Source organism: Cebidichthys violaceus, unplaced genomic scaffold (genome assembly GCF_023349555.1).
Source record: "Cebidichthys violaceus isolate CVI_PGR_0920_01 unplaced genomic scaffold, fCebVio1.0.p SCAF_43, whole genome shotgun sequence".
Lineage (NCBI taxonomy): Eukaryota > Metazoa > Chordata > Actinopteri > Perciformes > Stichaeidae > Cebidichthys > Cebidichthys violaceus.
Window position 1 is genome coordinate 700822 of NW_027176628.1, and position 22854 is coordinate 723675.

Genomic DNA, 22854 nt, shown 5'->3' on the forward strand with positions numbered 1-22854 from the left:
CGCTGAGGTTTCTGCAGAACTATAACATCACTATATTCGTTCTTCGTGGGTTCTCTGCCAGTTACTTTTAACACAAAACTCTCTAAGTTTTGATGTACTCTGCGTCCAAATGGGGGACCTACGGGTGTATCTGGTTTTAAAGAAGCTGTGTCTGTGCAACACTAAAATGAGTTTGATCTGGTGTTAATGTTGCTCCTGGGATAACACACACAGGTAACGTTACCGTTAGCGTTAACTTAGCTGTTCATCGTTCGTCGGCTGGTCCTCTCTCCCTTTTGATAATCGTCCTGTTTGCGGTCCTACAGTCGGTTCTTTAATAGCACAAGTAAACACAAGTTAGGTTACTAACGTTACATCGTAACACTGTAATTGGTGATTAACTTTATTCATGTTAACTTAACTTGCTATGCTGTTAGCTCGCTAACCTTTCTAAGGCTACTTGAACTCGAACTAGCTAATGTTAAAGAGCTAACGTTAGCTCCGCCAATATTAGAAACCTGATATAATGAAACAGACCACGTGAAACATTATCTGAGATGTTAACAGTTCAATAATCATGAAGACAAAACAATACTGGAAGCTTTGAATTTCAGATGATAAGCGTAAGTTACCACGGCTCCTCGGTTGATCTCCACATGGTGCTCAGAAGGATGAACTGAAGCTGTGATGTCCAGAGTCACGTTCAGGAGCAGTCGGTCACGTCTTGTCAACTCAAAAAGGACTTGTCGGCAATGAACAGTTTGAATAATACAAATATTCTACCCTCATTACAGACACATTGACCTACAATAGACAGTACGATGTAGATGGATTGTGATTCACTGAACTTGTATAGAGAAGCGTGTATCCACCTCTTCACGAAAAATAATGTATCGTGCTGTTAAATTACGGGAGTCTGCTGTTATTGTTAATTGTTAATTGACGGCATTAACTGTTAATTTACATGCGAGGGATGAACATTTAACTACAGTGAAGACAGATAGATAGATGGATGTCTAGAACATCTCCAACATCTTGCTGCACACGTTAAAGGATCGAAGTTTCCTCAAGAAAAAGAGTCGACTCGTCCCCTTCTTGTACACAGCGTTGATGTTGGTCTTCCAGTTCAGTCTGCTGTCGATGGAGACACCCAGGAACTTGTCCTCCTCCACCATGTCCACGTCCTCTCCCAGAACTCTCAGCGGCTGCGGAGCCGTCGTCCTCCTCCTGAAGTCGACCACCATCTCTCTGGTCTTGGCCACGTTCAGAAGCAGGTGATTTCTACCGGCCCACTCCACAAAGTCCTCCACTACTGCCCTGTACTCCTCCCGTCCGTCCCTTATACACCGACCACTGCAGTCATCAGAGAACTTCTGCAGGTGGCATGACCCTGTGTTGTACTGGAAGTCAGTGGTGTACAGGGTGAACAGGAAGGGAGACAGAACAGTTCCCTGTGGGGCTCCAGTATCACTGACCACCGTATCAGACAGCACACGGCCCAGTCGGACAAACTGTGGTCTGCCTGTGAGGTAGTCAGTGATCCAGGAGACGGTGGATGTGTCCACCCCCACCACCCACATCTTCTCATATTTATTTTCCAATCTAAGGGTCTACATGTTTTAAAGTCTTCTCCACATTGTCAACTAAATATTTATTCTTGTATTTTTTGTGTACAACTCCAGTGAGACGTAATCCCACCGGCTCCTTTAACTTGTGTATTATTAATCATTAAGCCTCTTTCATCATCTCTACATGTAATGAGATTACATTCAATCACCTTTAGAATACATTTATTCACGGCTCTGGATCTAAAACAGTCAAAAGGAAAAATAATAAATTAAAATAAATCATTATAATGTTGTCCCACCCGTATTGAGTATTTTTTAAGTAATAAAGGAAGTTGTATTAATCTGGTAAAGCATCACATTATAATATACTACTGTATATTCTGCAGAATCAATAAAGCGTCATTGCGTTGATGCACCACAAGGTGGCGCAACTATTATGTTTGTTGTGAGTCCGACATCAGTAATTTCATCTGCAACAGCTGAATGTAGGTCAGTCTGTGAAAGGGTTCAGATGTTTTATTAGAAAACAACATAATCATATATTCTTTGATCCCTCAATAGTTCAGTGTCACTTATAGATCTGTGGCTGAATTCATACTTTTTTGTTAATTCAATGTTATTCCAAAAAGAAGGTATTTTTTGTTGTAGGAAGATATTTATTGTAATAACAATAATAATAACTTTATTTATATAGCACTTTAAGGCGATAATACAACAGAAAGTGAGGATCAACAAAGCAACACAACTATAGTGAGAGTTAAACCTGATAAAACAGAACAACAGATTAAACGGAAAAACATTTTCATTTAAAAAAAAGTCGATACGATAAAAATAAAATAAAATATATAAAAGTCTCTCTCTGTCTCTCTCTCTGTCTCTCTGTCTCTCTCTCTCTGTGTCTCTCTCTCTGTCTCGCTCTCTCTGTCTCACTCTCTCTGTCTCTCTCTCTCTGTCTCTCTCTCTCTGTCTCGCTCTCTGTCTCTCTGTCTCTTTCTCTCTCTCTCTCTCTCTCTCTCTCTCTCTCTCTCTCTCTGTGTCTCTCTCTCTGTCTTTCTGTCTCTCTGTCTCTCTCTCTCTCTGAGTGGAAGGAGTGCTGAGTTTATGGAGCGTGTTTGAGAGTGATTAATAGCGTTTTTTCAATATTTTTCTTCACTAGTTAACATTGCATATGACAGTGTATTGTGGTGTGTAGGGTTAACGGTGTTTGTGTGAACACTTGGGGGGTTTTAAGGCTTTTTTTTTGTGGTGTTTGCAGCCGATCAGCACGCGCTGGTCGGCGTGCTGAACAACCCATGGACCTCACCAAAAAAAGTGGTGAGGGAGGAGGGGACAAGTGAGGTAAAAAAAAAGTGGTGAGGGAGGAGACAAGTGATGTAAAGGTGGTGAGGGAGAGAAATGGAGGACAGGTGGGGGCAGGCAGTGAGGTGTACATGGAGGGAGATGAGGAGCAGATCAAAGTCCCTCAGCGGAAGAGGAGAAAGGAAGGAAACAATGGAAACTCACAGGCAAAGAAAGTGGCAACGAAAGGAAGCAGAGGAGCAGCTAAATCTGAGTCCAGTCTGGAGAAGGACCCTGAGTCCAGGCTTGAGAAGGACCCTGAGTCCAGCCTGGAGGGGGACCCTGAGTCCAGTCTGGAGGAGGATTCTGCTGCTGACAGCGAGTCTTCTGACCACAAGGCTGGCAGCGATAGGAGCTCTAGAGACTACAATGTGGCAAAGATAAAGGGGTTTCTGAGGAGAACTAAAAGTGTGAAAGGAGTTAATGTGGAGGATTACTTCTCTGACAAAGAGAAGTTTTCCAGCTCTGTCAGGTCACACATGAGGAGTAAAGACAGAGGAGGGATAACAGTGAAGGAAGACTACAGACTGAAGAAAATAGCTCAGAAGATCAACAAAGAGCTGAACAATGGAAGAGCTGATGATGACCAAGGTCTCACAGCCTAAGAGCAACTAAAGGACAAGTTTTGTTTTGTTTTTTATGTATTTACATGAACAATATGCAGGATTCATTGAGAATCGGTGCAACAATGAAGTAAAATGTGTGTCTGGAGATGGACTAATATTCAACGCTCCTTTAAAAACACTGTGAAGAGAAACAGACTTGAGTGTGTTTTTGTTTTTGATTTGTTTTGTTTCATTCTTGATGCCATGACAAGGTTTTTTGTTTGTTCATGTTGTTTTTAAGAAATAAAGGTTTTCTAAAAATCAAAAAAATCTCTCTCTCTCTGTCTCTCTGTGTCTCTCTCTCTCTGTCTCTGTCTCTGTCTCTCTCTGTCTCTCTCTCTCTGTCTCTCTGTATCTCTCTCTGTCTCTCTGTATCTCTCTCTGTCTCTCTGTCTCTCTCACTCTCTCTCTCTCTCTCTCTCTCTCTCTCTCTCTCTCTCTGTCTCTCCATGTCTCTATATTATCTTTGTCTGTAGGTTCATTGAGAGAAACAACAAAAAGAGGTAAATTCCTTGTATGTGTTCACACGCTTGTCCAATTAAGCTGAGTGACTTGAACATAAATAATAATAATAATAACGATAATGACTGTAATGTAATGTAATGAACATGACAGCAGACAATGCTTCATATATGGACGTTGCTGCGCTTAAACACTTAACCTCTATACATCCAGTGGATGTTGTTCTGCTCTCAGCTTGAGTTTAAATATGAGACAAACTAGTTAACGGCCTCTCATGAGGGGTGGAACCCTCGATGTGTCATTTAATTGTGTGAGCAGAAACCAGCTGAGCACAATTGTTAGTCCTCAGCACACACACACATACAAACACGAGCACATGACTTGCAGAGAGGAATGCTGGAGATTTGGAGGAGGAACAGGACGGCGGTAGGAGCCACTCCTCTCAGTTCATATCTTTTACTCACTGTGGGAGGAGCCAGGGTTCAGTGTCACGGTGACATCACTGTTTAGAGAGGCAGAGGAAGTATTCAAACCTTTCACTTCAGATGTTTTGAAGCCTCGAGTTCAGCAGTTTGGCCGTGGCCATCTTGGGTTTATTACAACCAACAACAAATAAGATATTTCTAGGCAACCAAAATGTTTGAATTAACTTTAATATAGTAAAAACACATTTAAGAGTTAAAGTTGTAAGACAAAAAGACAGACACGAGATATGTTATGATCTCACCTCACGCTAAAAGTAAGATGTAAATTCTGCCCTGAAGATACCTGTGGAGGAGAAAAAGGAAATAAAAATCCTCTGACAGGTGAAAGTGGAAGAGAACCAATAATTGTTCTTGTGGAAATGAACTTAATTACCTCCCACAACGGAGTGACATCACTTCTCATGCAGCGCATCCAGAAAGGCTGCATTCCACGGCTTCACTCCTCCTCCTCCTCCTCCTCCTCCTCCTCCAGCCTGAACACACAACAGTGAGAAAGGACCATCAATGAAACTGAGAGCAGCTTGAAACAGGTGAGTGTTTTAAAATTCCTCTCTGAGCTCTAAAGAGCCTGCAACCTGATCGAACTCACGCTTATTACAATATTAATATTTAAGTTAGTTCTTCAAGAGAAAGGAAAAGGTTTCATTCTTGATTTTTGTTTGTTTAAAATATTTATATTAAGTGTTTGAGTCGAGCATGGAAAGACATTCATCTTTACCTTCATTTGTCTTCATTCATAATCAGTATGATAGTGGACGTGAAAGTCTCCCAGCTTCTTCACTTCACTGTCACAGTACTTTAATCAGCTAAAGACAAGACAGATACTGAACCAGTGAAGGTGCAGATACAATCAAGCAAACTAACCAAGTTGCACATGAACATCTACACATAAGCACTGCGATGATACTCTTATTCTACAAGTCATGGACTGAAGACGTCAAAGCTACAAAAGGGATTTGGTTGATTTGAGCTGCAGTGAGAACAATAGCGTTCATTCACTCAAAAATGAGTAAAAAGAATCAAGAACAAGGATCTTCAAGCTGACTGAGCAGGTTTACATTTGAGAAAGGTTTATACACGTTTTATAAACGTAGATGTATTTTTATACCAGGAAACTGAGGAGCACTGTGACCAGTTTAAATTATTTTTAAAAGATGAGAGAGATTCCTGATTATCCACACGAAGAATATAACATTCTGTAGTTTCCAGTGTTTGGAGGACTTTCCATTGATTATTTTCTGATGGTGAAACTGAGATTGTGAACAGAGGGAGTTGGTAAACAGAGAGAGGAGGTATGTGTGGGTGGAGTCTCAGTCCTGCAGGAATGTCAGCGTGTTCTTCCACATTCCTGCTCTCAGCCGACCGGTGTGTCCTCTCCTGCAGACACACAAACCTCCACACGTCTCCGTCAGACTACAAGGGTCCAAGTCTTCTACATTACTTGTTCATATCAGTTTGCACATAGAGGCAGCATTCAGCAAAATACACAGTTATTAAATCACATATCATCTAATGTTCATCTTTATCCAGTTTAAACAAACACACTTTGTATGAGCCGGTTTCAAGATGTTGAGGAGATTGTTTTTCAGTTTTACATCGAGATGAAATGACTCTTTTATGCAAAAGATTTCAAAATAGTCAACTTTTTCATATTTTTATATAAAAATCCAATCATCTTTAGTAAAACAAAATATGAAGTGTGCTCGTACTGATCAATTTCAAACCAATACTATCATGAATACTACATCAGAAACTGTCATCATCAATGGAGGCGTGTTACAGTCCTCTGTAGCTCCGCTGCATTCAAAGCCCTCCCACTTTTTACCCGTCCAATCAAATGCAAAGGATTTGATTTAAATCACTCTTTTAAAATCTGCACCGTTTCAGTGAAGAATGCGTCGCAGTACAGACGCTGAAGACGCTCTAATCTCTACTTCAATCTGCAGACCAGCACTCCCTCTAAACTCTTATTATTAGATATTAATAACCTCAACACAACCACAGTCATAATCAGACCAGCACTCCCTCTAAACTCTGATTATTAGATATTAATAACCTCAACACAACCACAGTCATAATCAGACCAGCACTCCCTCTAAACTCTGATTATTAGATATTAATAACCCCAGCACAACCACAGTAATAATCAGACCAGCACTCCCTCTAAACTCTGATTATTAGATATTAATCGTGTCCACAGCCGCTCTATTCAGACGTGAAGCTCTGATTCTTGATCGATCATTCTTATGAATAAAGTCTGGAGCTGTGGGAGTTTTCTCAAAGGGGGGAGGGGGCTGCCTCATAGATGAAGCCAATGTAATGACACAAACACACAAACATAAACACACAAACATAAACACACAAACAAACATAAACACACAAACACACAAACATAAACACAAACACACAAAGGGCAGTAACTATGGAATCTCGCAAACAAATTTGAGATTTTTTGCAGTTTGCCATCCAGATTTCCAGCGCTGCATTATCATGTTATTGTTTGTGTTCTTGTTCTTTTTTAAATGTTTTATATGTGCTGCATGCTGGGAAGTCTGCTAATGAGCCACTAACATCTCATGTGATTCGTTAAGTCAATGCTTGGTTAGAGCCCGACTGAAACTGAATAACACACGTGCTTAGTTAATAATTAACTGCGCACATAAAGAGTGTTGTTTACCGAAACTGCACACAGAGTTTTAACAGCGTGTGTGCTGTGTGCTGTGTTTGTAGTGGAGTCTGGTGTTGAGTGTAGGGAGTCATCAGGAACTCTCGTCGTGCTTTTGGACGTTTTCCAAACCTCTGTTACTTCACCTTTGTCTTAACGGGTCAGAGAACCGGTCTCTCCAGACCATCCCTCCTGCTTCTGAGAGCAAACAGGAAGAGGACGTTATTATACAGTATGAAATGATCTCAAACCACCATAATATAAACACACAGAACAAAATGTTACCTTTACTTATTTCTGTCTTTATCAAAAGTCAAAACAATGTCACAATGCATTATTAAGATACTTATAATGCATTATAATCTGCTTATAGTGCTGTGTAATTATATTCATAAGCACTCATACATATTTATTATGATAACAATAATCATAACACATTATGAGGCATTTTATAATGACTTATACGGTCAAGTACCATAATACTTTATAATTGAGATCATAGTGTAATATAATTCCCTTAGTTATAATATAGTATAATTATTTTATAACGCATTGTTTATAATGCATTATAGACTAAATAAATGTCAGTGAGTCATTGCAATGTGCTTTATAAAGTGTTATGATTATTGTTATAAAGCATTATGAATAATAATATAGAGTACTTATAACTATAATTATACAGTGTTATAATACGATTATGACACATTTTAAATATGTTTGTGTTATTATTGTGTTGTTTTACTGCGTGGATATTTAAAGCATCAATTCAACCAGATTACTACTAAAACTACTAAAACTACTAAAAATGTAACTTGTTGGTTTCTGTCAGATTTGTTTGTTGTTTGTTATGCTCCAGGTCTTGTATGTTTTGAGATTTAATAAAATTTTTAATTTGTGGCATTATTTTAACATTTTCAATTAACATCCGTGCCCAATACTGAAGAAATAGTCATAAACTAACAAAACACACAGTTACTGACGCTTTAAAAGTTAAGTATAACTCACGTGTTGGGCTAGCATTAGCATTATTGGCTTGGGAAACAAACAAAATTAACATGGCTAATTTATTGTTAGCTAAATAAAAAGTTCACCATAAAAACAGCATTCAGCAACAAAGAATATCGATAAAAAAACAAGCTTGCTCGTTCAATGAATCGATATGACAAATTGGTTTGATCTTGCATTTACTGATTATATGTTAGGTTATGCTAACGTGTCCGTCTGTCTCATCGCAGGTCGCTGATGGAGCTGAAGGTGTGGGTGGAGGGTGTGGTCAGAGTGGTGTGTGGCCTATCACTGAACACTTCCTGCCAGGATGTCGTCATCGCCCTGGCACAATCACTCGGTGAGTCTCATAAACACATGTTTTTATAAATGTTTTGATTTACAAAATTACTTTTACTTTTTGGAGCAAATTCATGCTACTACATTAGCTTTTCCTATAACAAACATGAAATATCTAAATTAAACATTAAACTTCGGTTTTAATGACCATGCAGCCTTTTCTCTGGAGCCTCTTTGGAAAAACTAAAAAAATGTTATCTTCACTTTCCGCTCTCTGAACAGCAACGTTGTCCCTATGTCTTCCACTTCATCCTACAGTTTTGTATTGCAGGGTGCATTTGTAACACTGCGAGTTAAGACACAAATTAAAATAGTTCTTACAGCAACATGATACCAATGTAAATCGGATTCTTGCTTTTTCTCTCGAGCAACATATTTATAATACAAATACTATAATACTCTTTTTTACTAGAAACCACAAATACTTTGGCTTACATAAGCAAAACTCAGCCCTCTTCATTCAGCTGCGTGTCGGTTGTTAATATTGTTATCTGTGTTAATATTGTTATTTGTGTTCTCCACAGGTCAGACGGGTCGATACAGTCTTATCGTGACGCTACGAGAGAGGGAGAGACAGCTAGTTGCTGACGACTGTCCTCTCCAGCATCTGTCTCAGCTGGGACAGCTGGCCGCGGAGGTCCAGTTTGTCCTGCGGAGGACCGGTCCCAGCCGCAGCGATGGTCAAGACCTCCAAGAACCAGAGCCGCACAGTCTGGGTTCCTCAACACACCCCAAGAGGACTAAACCAAACAGGGCCTGGTCTCCGTCGCCCAGACCCTCCCCAGAACCCCGAGCATCCCCCGTCTCTTTCCTAGACCCTCACAACTCCCCCAAGGAGGAGGCCTTCAGGCAGGTCCTGCAGCAGCAGAGGAGGTTGCAGGACCTGGAGATTCAGCTTCAATCTCTGGAGAGAGAGGCCGAGGTGTGGGAGCGGGAGCGGTCATCTGCAGAAGTTCCCGGTCTGAGTCTTGTCACCGAAGAGGAACTGGAGGAACTGGAGCGGCGGCTGAGGCAGAACGAAGCAGATCTAATGCTCAGAAATAAGTGGGAGGAAGAGTTACAGGCAGAGATGGACAGAGAAGAAGGTAAACGTGTTCAGATCGGGTTCAAGTTCTTCCTCTGGCTTTTCTATAACTAGACACGTAACCACTGTTATCCACAGATATGCACAGACGTCTGCATGAGCTACACTCATCCATGGTTGAGCGCGGTCATCAGATGGAGGAGCTCCGAGTTCGTTCTGACCAGCTAGAGCGGGACGTGCAGCTCGGAGCCCACGGACAGAGCTCTCGGGCGGACACTCGGCAGCCAGAGGAGGCGCTGAGGCCTCTGAAGCAGGAGCTCCACTACCGCCGGCAGCAGGGGGAAGATCTGGAGGCAGCATTGTCCAGGACAGAGAGGGATCTACAGACAAAGGAGGAAAAGCTGCAGGTATAACTCCTCCACATCCAGTAATCTGTCCAAGGACACTTTAATTCAAATCCCCAAGGAGACAAATTAAATGTGTCGCATCGGTTCCCACTGAAAATTTAAGTCTTTCAAATTTGTCACAAATATATAGTTTCATTTTTTAAATGACCATGTTTTCAGTGTTTATGGTGATGAAGGAACAACAGTTTTTAAGGCCAGACACTTCAAGCAAAAACACAGTTTTTCATGTGCTGTTGGTAATATATATGTTCCCTTCTTCATCCAGGACAGACAGGAGATGATTGAGGAGCTGAATAAGGAGCTGAGACAGTGTAAGCTGCAGCAGTTCATCCTGCAGACCGGCGGTCCGGACCAGATAAACCTGCCCATCACTGACGTCTACCTCAACAACGCTGGTTTAATGGAGTAGGAGCAGCCGAGGGACTGTACAGATGGTGTGAAGTGATTATAAGCAGCCGCAGAAGAAGTTCACTGATCCTCCACTCCAGTAGAAGAAGTACCACTGTGTTAAAGTACTCAAGTTCAAGGGAAGGAAACGTACCGACAATGAAGAAGAGAAGAGTTGTTCCTCCAGTTTTGGGGATTTTTATCTTTTCAGATCAGATGAAGAAGTAACATGAAAGAATTTAACATGTGTGTGTGTGTGTGTGTGTGTGTGTGTGTGTGTGTGTGTGTGTGTGTCCGTCCGATAAGCCAATCATTGCCAGTTTTTTTGTAAAAATAAAATAACAATGTCTTTGAAATAGATTCAAATAACTTGTAATGCCACTGATATAAATGAACACTTGTATAATATTTCCTACCTGCACTTGTCACATAAAGTCTTTTTTTAGTTCTTTGCTCATCTGTTGTTTGTTGCTCATGAGGCAGTTTGTCTTCGCTCCACCAGGGGGCACCACATCTTCCTCCATGATGAGATCCAACATTTACTGCACACATTCCTCCAAAGCCTGAGCAGCATTTTAGTGCATTATCTGACAACAAGCCCACAACATGCAGACAGCTTCATCTGGACTAGATATTCAGAAGCTCCTTCAGAAGCTCTTTACTCAAAGGTCCCAGCTAATTTTTTCAAATGACTTGATTTATCCAAAACTTAAAAATCTAAACACATTTAATGTACAACTAAGACAAAAATAGGTCATCCTCACAATAATTGGCATTTTAACATCTAAAGCTACTTAAATTATTAATGTTTCCAGTTACTTTGCTGTCATGGACTAATTGATTCAGTTCGATCTGTATCCTCCTGCCTCAATGAGTGCACTGACAGGCCGCGTTCAGAGCATTCCATTTATTAAAGAATTTTAACAAATATAGGAAAAAAAATATTCTAAAATGAATGTCCCACACTAGCTTTACTTGATTTGTTTAAAAGTGTCCAAAAAATTGTAAAAACATAAATTTCCTAAAGGTCTTCAAATTGCTTGTTTTAATCCAAAACCCAAAGATATTTAATTTACTATCAATTAAAACAGAGAAAAGCATGAAATCCTCACAAATGAGGAGCTGGACCTGAGGGATGTTTGCCATTTTGTACTTGAACAATATCTTAAGTCCGTTCTTAAACCGCAGCGAAATAGTCGTCCTCATGATTTAGGAACATAACATTTAACTGTAACGTCCTCTGTTTGATTCCAGTCGGGAGCCTTTGTTAAATGTCATAGCCGTCTCTCTCCTTGTTTCAAATCTGCCTCTAAGGAGCCAATATAAGCAACAATGCCCCCCCCCCTGGAAAAATACTTTGGAAAAAGTAAATAGATACGTCAATAACTGCCAATGGTGCAGGACGCATCGCAAAATCCAGGGGGAGACAGACGCTCACCGACTGCCCAAAATTGTCCAACAGCCAACCGTCGGCCCAGTGTGTCAGGGCCTTAACGCCAACCAAAAACAAAAAGATAATAATTCAGTTATCTATCACAACAGTTGGTCTCTGATGTGGCATTGCCTTGTTTAAACCCCGGCAGGTCCAACAGTCGTCTTCTGTTGAGTAACAAAGCGACGTATATGTGGGTTGAAGATTACATCACTTCCTCATAATTCAGGTCGTCAAGTGTAATCCAATCCAAACCACCTCCCCCCACATACACTGCTGTCAGTCATGTTGTTGTCCTCTTAGTGTGGTGCCTTCACTGACCTCAAACAGAAAGTCAACACTTATGTTTAGTAGAAGGAAACAAATCTCAACAATGGTTTTAGTATTTCTTTCGCAGAGCGCTGTCCGTCCCTTCTGTAAACTACCTTTAGCATGTCAGCCATCTCCAACATGAATGAACTCACCAGCATCACACACACTGCCCTCCACAATCTTCTTGCCTTCCCACATCCAATCCCTCAGACATTGGCGACAGATCCTCGATCAACACTTCACGTTGCTACCATCTTTTTTTGTAATGTGAAAACAAACCTCCCGCCTGGGACAATAAATCTAAATGTAAAATTTGAAAGACGGTCTGTAGTCTCTGTCACATGTTAGCTCTGATCTACATTTGGTAAAGACGGATTGTGAGCCAATGGACCCCACCACCTCGCCGACATAGAAGCAAGACTCACAGACCTTATAGTTTAAAAGCCTATTTTTGTTGTTGTTTTGTGTCTTTGTGGTCGCCATACATCTTTCTGTGGTTTAGCATCTCTTTGTACTTGTTTTGTGTCTCTTTGAAGTCATTTTGTGGCCGTTTGTAGTTGTTGTGTTTCTCTTTGTGGTTGTTTTGTGTCTCTCTGTAGTTGATTTGCATCTATTTGTAGTCATTTTACATCTCTTTGTGGTCATTTAGCATCTTTTTGTATTTGACTTGTGTCTCCTTAAGGTCATTTTGTGTCTGTTTGTAGTTGTGCTTCTTTCTGTGCTTTGTTTCTCTTTGTGGTAGTTTTGTGTTTCTGTGTAGTTGCTTCATGACTCTTTGTGGCTGTTTTGCCACTTTCCATAGTCGTTGTGAGTCTCTTTGTGTCTCTTTGTATTTGTTTTGTGTCTCTTTGCAGCTGTTTTGTGTCTCTTTGTATTTGTTTTACGTTTCTTTGTGGTCGTTTTTGAGTCTCTTCCTCGTTGCTTCGTGTCTTTCTACGTTTTGTTGGTGAAGGCCAGAGCCCCTGTGCTTGTGCCCGGTAGGCCTGTTCAGTAATCCATTAATGACAGTAGGCTGATCTTATTGATCGAGATCTAACCTGTTATCCGTTCTAACCCAATCAAATCTGATCTAATCTCTGCCACTACAAAACATTCAGAAAGTACAGTAGGTCAGCTGGCTGAAGTTTAATCATTCTCAAAAACAAAAACAAAAGTACAATCTTAAGGAGATATAAGAGCAACACTTTAAAGTAGGACATTGTTCTCTAATATTCACCACTGTATCTGTTCTGTTACCGTCTCACGCACACGTTCTCCTTCTCTAACTTCAGAGATGATCCCTTAGCTCACGATGACCCATAATGCTTCATGTCTGTCAAACGCTCACAGACTACGTGTTACACCACAGGTACGGGCTGTTCTCAAGCTCATCATTAGATTATCCCTCTCAACTCTATTAACAGCTTTGTGTCCGAACACAGCTGGTATATAAGCACCGACACCGAGGAGGAGAACTCAGAGAGACAGAGAGACTGCAGAAAGAAAGAGAACCTTCTCTTTGTTTTGCATTTCTTTCGCTGCTCAGCACTTCCAGACAGCTTCTCTTCACCGATCCAAACTCCCAGAAAACCAACTCGCAGGTGAGGCTCTCAGCTGACACATCATGCATTCAGTTTCCGTAGCAATTTGATTAGTTCAACTTCTCTTCAAGAGAATAATAAGGCCATATTGTTTTAAATGCATCGTTGTGGAATTAGACACAAAAACAAATTGTTGAGCTTGAAATTGTAAATTGCTCGATGTGTGGAGACCATTTATGAAAAACTAACACCCTGCATCATTATCTCAGTATTTGTTCTGTTTCTTTATCTGCTTTTTCTTCTGAATCTTTGCTGTTTTTTAATAGACATGAACGCAGCAGCAGCAGCACCCGGAGGCTCCAAGGCCGCTCCCCCCAAGTTCAAGCAAAAAGAGACCAGGCAGTTCAAGAGCAAGGCTCCCAAAGCTGGACAGAAGGGGTGAGTCCAGAAAAGAAAAAAACACAACACCACGGCAAAGGGTTAATCACAACTGTAGGGTAATGGAGTCTCTGTCCTTTTCTTAGATTCGATGATGTCCCAGGGATGGATGGCCTTGGAGGTAACTATCAATCAAAGCAATGACTGATAAGCAACAAAGTAGTCTAAAGTAGTCGATAAAGGTAAGGTCCATTGACCTTTGGTTCCTCTCCTGCAGATGCGGAGGTTGTGTGCCCCTGGGAGGCGTTTGGTGACATGGAGCTGAGTGATCTGGCCCAGTTTGGCATCGTCTGAAAAACAAATGGAAACGGTTTATTCCTGGTGGCTGCAATCCAGCAGCTTTTCTTTCATTTGTGAGCTCTCCTCGTGAGATCTCCCCCTCTCGTTGGGCGTGGAGACGAACCGGAATGGGAACCATTTAAGGACGACTGACGGGTGAAGAGGGAATTCTTTTCTCTCCCGCTCGATAAGTGGAGGAAGAAGCTCTTGGACAGCAGCCCCCAAGAATGAGTCCTCTTCTGTCCTCGGCACGATATACCTCGCCACCCGAAAGTTTTAGCATCTCTCTGAGCTCCCTCTGTCTCTCTATGTATATACCTTTCAGGATGTCTCTGTTGTGGCCTTGTTGTCCCTTGCAGCCCAGAGCATGTGTAAAAGTGTAACACACTGTACCGCTGTTGGGTTTGGTTAAAGGGTGAACAACTTGTGGATCAATAAATCTTTCCTGAAGTAATGTAGTCGTCTTGTAATAGATCTATCTATCTATCTATCTATCTATCTATCTATCTATCTATCTATCTATCTACTTATCTATCTATCTATCTATCTATCTATCTATCTATCTATCTATCTATCTATCCTGTATACTGTGTTGTTAACGCTGTGTATCCTATAATAAAGTGTATTTTAGTCACATTATTCTGGTCTGTCTCTCCATTCTGATTACCATTCTTCCTTTTTGTGTATCACAACCATTTCATGGACAGTAAAACATTATTTTGGGCAAAGGATTTCGTCAACTGAGTCTTTTCTTGTGTAGAAAATAAGGACCAGACGAATCCATCTTTGCCATATTTCCCTTTATTTGATCTAGAAGGAACTGCTCTATTGAAGTAGTTAACGTATACTGCTTTTATTTGAATAAGAACTGGGTTTATACCCATTTTATAGGACGTGTGGGCCGTTATAGCTGGACAAACAAAGCAGACTGTATTTGTATGAAGAGTTAAATGAGTATTATGTTCAATCACAACCACCACTGAGGCCCGTCAAAGCGCTTTATGTCAACATTCTGACACTCCCCTACACAATGGTAAAAACAAGGTGCCATCTGCCCATCAGATTCTGATAAATCACACATCACAGTGAAGGGGTTCAGCGTCTTGGGGTTGAAGTGTGAAGGACACTTTGATATACGGACCGGAGATGTGAGGATCCAGGCTTTAATGTCTTTGTTGTGGACTCTAATCTAAAGACATCTATCCGTAAAAAAAAAAAACGTTGTGATTGGTTGTTTCAGTTGATTACTGGAGTGTAAAGACAGTGTTAGGGTAGAAAGGTTACACAAGATAGTTTGTCTTTGGGACCTTCTGTTGGCTAAAGTTTTTGATGCGGTTCAGACTCTATATTTGGGGTCATGAAAATGTGATTTGATCAAGTCGTCCTCATTGAAAAAAACTGACTTTGAAAGCAGCTTTTTACGACCGCTATTTACATCTGTCGTGGCGTGGAGACCTCTAGTGGCTGTAGTAGTTACGACGGGAGCAAAGGAGGAAGTCAGGTGTGGTGTGACGAAGAGAGACAAACTCCACATGAGGGGGCGGACGGGGACGGAAGGGTTGAACAAACACAGGACGTCCACCGAAACCAAAAGTCAACATGTTGACTTATTATAAGTTGAATACATACGTAACTCTGTTAGCACCTAACCACATCACATACTTTCATGTACTCCGCCCAGGAGATCAAGCCCCAAGGAAGAGCTTTGAAGCCACAGGTTCGTCATGTAGTCCAACGGAGCCTGAAGATGCTCTTTCCCACAGACATACATTGGGAAACAAACATCAGCGGATAATATTTTTTTGGAGGTAAATCAACTTCCCAGTAAAAACACTTGAAACAATAATTGGAAAGGTTATCATTCACAAACAAACTAATTTGGTGCAGAGGCTAATCACATCCTTATACATAATCTCATTCTGTAAATCTCTAACGCAGAAAACATGAATGACAAAAGATTAAAGAGATTGTTGAGAAAAGATCTCTTTGCCCCACCGTCAATGTGTCACTAAGTCATTCATAATGCCATCCTAAGAGTGGGTGTATTTTCAGACAGCATTATGGATAAGCCTGCTCAGGTCAGTGGAGACGTGTCTGTTGTCACAGTTTTTACATGTCAACACATTATGTAAGTAAGTCAAATATATACAAATGTACCTGGTTGTTAAAAAATAGTTAAAGTATAAGTTCTCTTTTAACGTCACACTGTTTACACTGTAATAATACAATGAGTACCCATTAATACATTTTTTTTTTAAATAATTAAACTGTAATATGGGAAGAATTGTGCTCACCAGATACAATGTAATATTTCCAGTCAAAGGAATGCTTTAGCTCACGGGAGAAGTTTCAGCTAGTTGCAATCTGCATCTTCACTAATATATGACGCCATATCGGACACACTAGACCTTTAATTTGCACAGTTTTGAGATCCAACAATGTCAGATATACATTCTGTATCATCTTGTTAATCTTGCAGCTTTTTATTGTCTATACATATTGTTACAATGTTACGTTGTCACAATGTTACCTTGTTACAATGCTACGCTGTTAAATTGAAAAACGTTACGCTACGTTATAGCGTTACGTTGTTGCAATGTTACAAAGTTACAATGTTGCAATGTTACAATGTTACAATGTAGCAATGTTACAATGTTACAATGTTACAATGTTACAATGTTACGATGTTATGTTGTAATGTTACATTATCACATTGTTAGGTTGTTATGTTAGATTGTTACGTTGCGTTGTTTACGTTACGTTGTTACATGAAGTTGTTACATTAAATTGTTACGTTAAGTTGTTACATTAAGTTGTTACGTTACATTGTTACATTAAATTGTTACATTAAATTGTTACATTAAATTGTTACATTAAGTTGTTATGTTAAGTTGTTACATTAAGTTTTTACATTCAATTTTTACATTAAGTTTTTACATTAAGTTGTTACATTAAATTGTTACATTAAATTGTTACATTAAGTTGTTATGTTATGTTGTTACATTAAGTTGTTATGTTATGTTGTTAAGTTACCTCCTTACCTTGTTACATTAAGTTGTTATTATCTTAACGCAAACCATGATCTTTTTTCTAACCTTAAGTGGTTTTGTTTCCTAAACCTAAACAATTATTTCACGATGGTGACAACGTGGCATTGTACGTTTCTGCCATCGTTTTACAAGGCTGATATGAAACTTATTTACAAAACGTATTATTTGTTTCAGAGACGTCGACATTCATTGTATCCCTTGGTTTGCAGAAACGACACTGACAACATTTTGTTCTGCCGAATGGGTCTGTTTTTCCATCGTAGAGTTATAAGATTAAGATTATAGATATTCTTTACGGGCTGCAGACATTTTAAGGAGAAATATGTGTTCCTCTATGTACACAATGAGTAATTTTAGGATGATGGGTGTTATTTAGTATCATTGAATCTCCTAATTGTCCTGGAGTATTTTTTTCATTTTGTTTACATGAATATATACATATCCATTATAGCTTTGTGTTCTCATGGATGTTTGAAAGGTTGATGCTGTTAATGGGATCCTGTAAAGCCGAGCACAGCTCACACAGCTCTACATGTTCCTTGTTATGCAAAGATCTAATGACCCTTGACTTTACAGTGGGAGAGATTATTACCTGTAAGCCTTTATTTTCTCACCAAGCTGCCCCTGTATGACCCTCAGCCATACTACAGTGACTCAATGAGCACAGTGATTAGCTGAGTGCCATTAATTTATTATGATAGATTTGATAATCAGTTAAAAGTGAGGAAAACTGCTGAGACCGTTTTCATTTGACCATCTTTTCTTTTTTCGAAAAAGAGAAAAAAGACAGCTGGACACTTTACTGGATCTCAATATTTGAAATGTAAAAATAGTTTGGTTTTTTTAGATCTTCAGCCCTTTAATATCCACGTGATTATCTTTGACTTATCAGCCTTAGCTATAAGTCCACACTCAAAATACCCCTCAGCCCTTCTGGTTTATTATTACAGGCAGAAGGGGGGGGGGTAGAGTCAAGGGTATAAAAGCACAGCGATGGCTCAGCAATGAGACAGAATAGACAGACTGCAAGAAGAAAGAAGACTCCATCTTTGTCTTGCAGCTGTTTTTTTGGCTTCTTCACATTTTTCTGACATCCAGTCCATCCAGCAAACCAAGTAAGTGTCTTCAGTGGTAGGAACACTCATCAGAATGCATGATGAGGAGGTATGTTTCTTCACCTCATCTTTTCATAAGATAGTAATGTGTCTTACTCCTGTAACAGCTAAGTAATGGCACAATTGGCATAAAACAATGAATTAATTAATATTTATTTATTTCTGACATTTTAATTATTGAATTAGTTGCTTTGTGTATCTTTGAACATTCGCTCACGTGTGATGATCCACTTGAGGTGACCAGGGTTAGGGATGTTTATCTGCTGAACTTATTGTATTATTATGTAATATTATCCTTTGGCAAACATGAGAGGATGAAGAGCTCTGGAGGACGTGGACGTCAGCAGCACACGTCCACGTCCTCCAGTGTTTATGACGAGTAAAAAAAAACTAACATTTTTCTTTCTTTTCGATCAAAAGTCTCGAAGATGAACGCAGCATCAGCTGAAGGCTCCAAGGCCGCTCCCCCCAGGTTCAAGCAGAAGGAGGCCAGGCAGTTCAAGAGCAAAGCTCCCAAAGCGGGACAGAAGGGGTGAGTCTCATTCTGTCCCACGTCACACATCAAGACATTCATACATCCTCTCTGACGTCAGCAGAATGTTTGACGTTGTTTTCTGTGTTGTTGTGTTTTTAAATAGGTTCGACAACGACGTCCCAGGGATGGAGGGTCTCGGAGGTGAATCTCACGTCTAGTCTGGAACTATTTAGTTTAGATGTTTAGTCTGGACCAAAAAGATACAACATGAGTAGAATGGACACACATTTTCAAATCAACGTTGCAGAACAGAACATTTATATTTGCCATTGTGACCGTTTTAGCGTCTAAGCAACGTGGAATTAGCACGCCAACTAGCTAACTAGCCAGCTGCTAAAGAAGTTAAATTGAACAACTTAATCATCCACACACTCTTGTCACAGCGTTTGAAAGATCATTGCTATAAACAGATGGCTGACAACTTTGTCCGACTCATTTCCTGTAACCAGTGTAGCATTAAAGCGTGGTGGAACTAGCATGATAATTCCACCGTGCTTTAATGCTACACTGGTTGCAGAAAATGAACCAATCAGCTGGCAGATGGTCCCCCGCTCTGGAGAAAGGCAAGCTAACTAGCCAGCCACCCATCCGAGCCGCAACAACACTTTACGGCCCCAATGACGTGTGTTGGTGTATAACAACATTAGCCGTTTTCTTTTGCACGAGTCGAACAGTTGAATGTCCGTTCTCCTGTTTTACTTCTGTGGTCTGGACTCACCGTTTTGGTTTTCCGTCCTGCAGACTCGGCGGTCGTCTGCCCCTGGGAGGCGTTTGGTGACATGGAGCTCAGCGACCTGGCTCAGTTTGGCATCGTGTAGACCTGCAGGACGGGAGCTGCGGACCCTGGTCCTGGACAGATGTGGTTCCACCGCGTTCCTCCTGTGTGCCGAGGACGAGCTGTGACTTCATGAAGCGCTGGTGCAGCGGTCACTGTGGGTTGAGTGGAGCCAACAAACAAACAGAACAAACTCTATTTTATCTATTTTTATAGGTGTAGTTTATTTTTTTAATAAACATAAATGTGAAATCATGAAAACATCTACCTCTCACTATAATGTTACTAGATCACCTGTAATTCACAGTCTCAGTGTAAATCTCAGTATTTATAATTATGACGGTTTAACAGTTATTTTGCTAAACCTATTTAATTTTTTAATGAGCCGAGACGAGATTATTGTTATTGATTGGAAATATTATAGCTTTTCATAGATTTATTGGTATGTAAGCCGATGAGTAACAGGAAAATACACAAATATACGTTTGAGGTTCTTTAGAATCATTGAATGTTTCAACTCAAAGTCAAATGTTCTGCTCAGCACATGTTGGTCACGAGTCTTTAATAAACAATTCTCAAATAGAAGGGATTCTTATCATTATTTTTTATATTATTTTTATTATTTGGAATATTAAAATCTGGTGTCTGTTGGATTTTTTTTTTTTACAAAACATGATGAAGATCTGCTCTTCGTTCTTCATTCAGAAGAGCTGCATCAGAGAAGGAGCCGTGGTTTATTATACAATATGATAATGTATATATTAAGTCACATCATCAGGTTTTCTCTGAGGAAGTAAAGTAAAAAATGTGCATATAGAGAGGCTGAAGTTCATGTTATTCAATGCAATGTGTTATAGATAACTTGTTATATTAAAACAATACGTTGTGCTTTACATAACTGATAACTCATGTATTTGTATATTTGTAACAAACACTGAGGCTGGATATCCAGCCGGGCAAAATCAAGAAGTGATTAAGTTTTAATGAATCAGTTCATTCATGATTGTTGGGGAAGTTGCAGCTGTAGAGCTGAACAGTGCTGCATTATTACCGTCACAGTCTCACCTTCACTACTTCTCCTCATTTTACATCCATCCACCAGGTGTCCTCCTTCCTCTTCCATCTCCTTCCCTCATCTCCTTCCCTCATCTCCTTCCCTCATCAGCCTCTGTCTGCATGTACACAGAGTCTCCCTACAATACGCAATACCTTCATACAATACCTTCATACAATACCTTCATACAATACCTTTATACAATACCTTCATGCAATACCTTCAGATAATACCTTTATACAATACCTTCATACAATACCTTCATACAATACCTTCATACAATACCTTCATACAATACCTTCAAACAATACCTTCAAACAATACCTTCATACAATACCTTCAGATAATACCTTCATACAGTACCTTCATGCAATACCTTCAGATAATACCTTTATACAATACCTTCATACAATACCTTTATACAATACCTTCATACAATACCTTCATACAATACCTTCATACAATACCTTCAAACAATACCTTCATACAATACCTTCATACAATACCTTCATACAATACCTTCATACAATACCTTCATACAATACCTTTATACAATACCTTCATACAATACCTTCAAACAATACCTTCATACAATACCTTTATACAATACCTTCATACAATACCTTCAAACAATACCTTCATACAATACCTTTATACAATACCTTCAAACAATACCTTCATACAATACCTTCAGATAATACCTTCATACAATACCTTCATACAATACCTTCAAACAATACCTTTGAATGCTTCTTTCTCTGTAACGTTACTTTTGACGATGATGCCGTTCTCAGCGGCTCCAACAGATTATTTATCATTTATTATATTCAGAATGTCTTCATAGAGATTACTGATTACTGCATCTGGAGAAGATTTTGGAGCTCAATAAATTAAGTCAATCAACTAATTGTGGCGTTACGTGACTCCCAGGACAACCTCATGACCTCACAGTATAGATCATTCTGTCAGCGACACACAGTTGTGTTCAGTGTTTAACTGCTGACTCTCAGCCGAGTGTGTCGGTGTTTTCTTTACGTGCATGGTTCTAAAATAAATGTGTGTAGTGTGGGTCAAAAGGGGTCAAAGTGACTCTTCTCGCCCCGCAGCCTGCAGCTTTACAAACTTTAGAACCACTTCAGTTCTATCGACCTCCTCCTCGAGTGTCAAATATTATTCCAAATGTAAATTCACGTCAACTCTCTTGTGAACAAACTTATTCAAAACACTCAGAAGCTGTTTCACAGTAAGAGCCAGTGTCAACTCAACCGGAAGGCTTTGATGCACAAAGTATTTCAGGTTTCTAGCATCCAGTCAGATGTGATTTCACAATATCTCAAAATGTGATGCATCGCACGCTGAGTTCCATGATGAAGTTAACGAACACAACGAGGTGATTCTGTTTGATCAGCACGTCCACTCCTCAGCCCTCTCAGATGGGTTTTCAGTCAGACATGTAGTCAACATCGTGAGAACAATCTGGGAGAATTGATCTCATAGAGCGCTCGAGTAAACTAAAAGAAATGTTTTTACACTTTACAGGAATATCTATTTATTGCAAAAACATATAGATTTATATTTTTTCTTTAACCTCCAATAAGATGCTAAAAGAGAAAGAAAAGCTGGTGTTATATTTCTTCTGTTAATCTCAGGTCACTTGATTAAAATAACTGACACACACACACACACACACACACACACTCTCCCCCTCTGGACCAATCCCTGCCTTGGTCACACGTGGACACGCCCCCTCATTATCATATAAACATTGTGATAGTTGGACATGTTGCTGACAGACATGTAGAGCTACAGCCTGCTTTGTTTAATCGACTCTATCTGTTCTGTCGTTAACTAGAGACCACAGATGTTCCTGTTTCTGGCGCTCGGTGACGACAGCATTGCCAGATTTCTCAGACTTTCTGGCACTAAAGATCAAGTGATTAAGGAGTTAATGAGATTAGTAGTCGCTCAGAGAGCAGCTGGACGCTGCTGCAAAGCTCTTTAGTTTGGTTGGACTGTGTGGGCAGATGCCTCGGTGACCTGCGGACAACTTTCACTCAAACAATCGTGTCGTTTTTATTCA

The 22854-nt window shown here is 40.0% G+C and overlaps 3 protein-coding genes across 4 annotated transcripts; all 3 read left to right on the forward strand.

The window, feature by feature from the left end:
- The first annotated feature begins 4882 nt into the window (after positions 1-4882).
- Positions 4883-10716, forward strand: LOC137886339 (ras association domain-containing protein 8-like). 2 transcript variants are annotated; one of them, XM_068728767.1, is made up of 5 exons: positions 4883-4967; positions 8338-8447; positions 8971-9531; positions 9609-9877; positions 10143-10716. In XM_068728767.1, exons 2-5 carry the CDS (start codon positions 8345-8347, stop codon positions 10284-10286), a joined length of 1077 nt encoding a protein of 358 aa, XP_068584868.1. In that variant the 5' UTR covers positions 4883-4967; positions 8338-8344; the 3' UTR covers positions 10287-10716. The 2 variants fall into 2 exon arrangements, with proteins under 2 accessions (XP_068584868.1, XP_068584869.1); XM_068728768.1 differs by having other exon boundaries at positions 10148-10254.
- A 3140-nt stretch (positions 10717-13856) lies between these two features.
- LOC137886327 (retinal cone rhodopsin-sensitive cGMP 3',5'-cyclic phosphodiesterase subunit gamma-like) lies at positions 13857-14352 on the forward strand. The gene is made up of 3 exons (XM_068728744.1): positions 13857-13966; positions 14053-14087; positions 14184-14352. Exons 1-3 carry the CDS (start codon positions 13857-13859, stop codon positions 14258-14260), a joined length of 222 nt encoding a protein of 73 aa, XP_068584845.1. The 3' UTR covers positions 14261-14352.
- Positions 14353-18838: 4486 nt separating this feature from the next.
- Positions 18839-19812, forward strand: LOC137886328 (retinal cone rhodopsin-sensitive cGMP 3',5'-cyclic phosphodiesterase subunit gamma-like). The gene is made up of 3 exons (XM_068728745.1): positions 18839-18942; positions 19049-19086; positions 19687-19812. The coding sequence occupies exons 1-3, from the start codon at positions 18839-18841 to the stop codon at positions 19761-19763; spliced, it is 219 nt and encodes a 72-aa protein (XP_068584846.1). The 3' UTR covers positions 19764-19812.
- The last annotated feature ends 3042 nt before the right edge of the window (positions 19813-22854 follow it).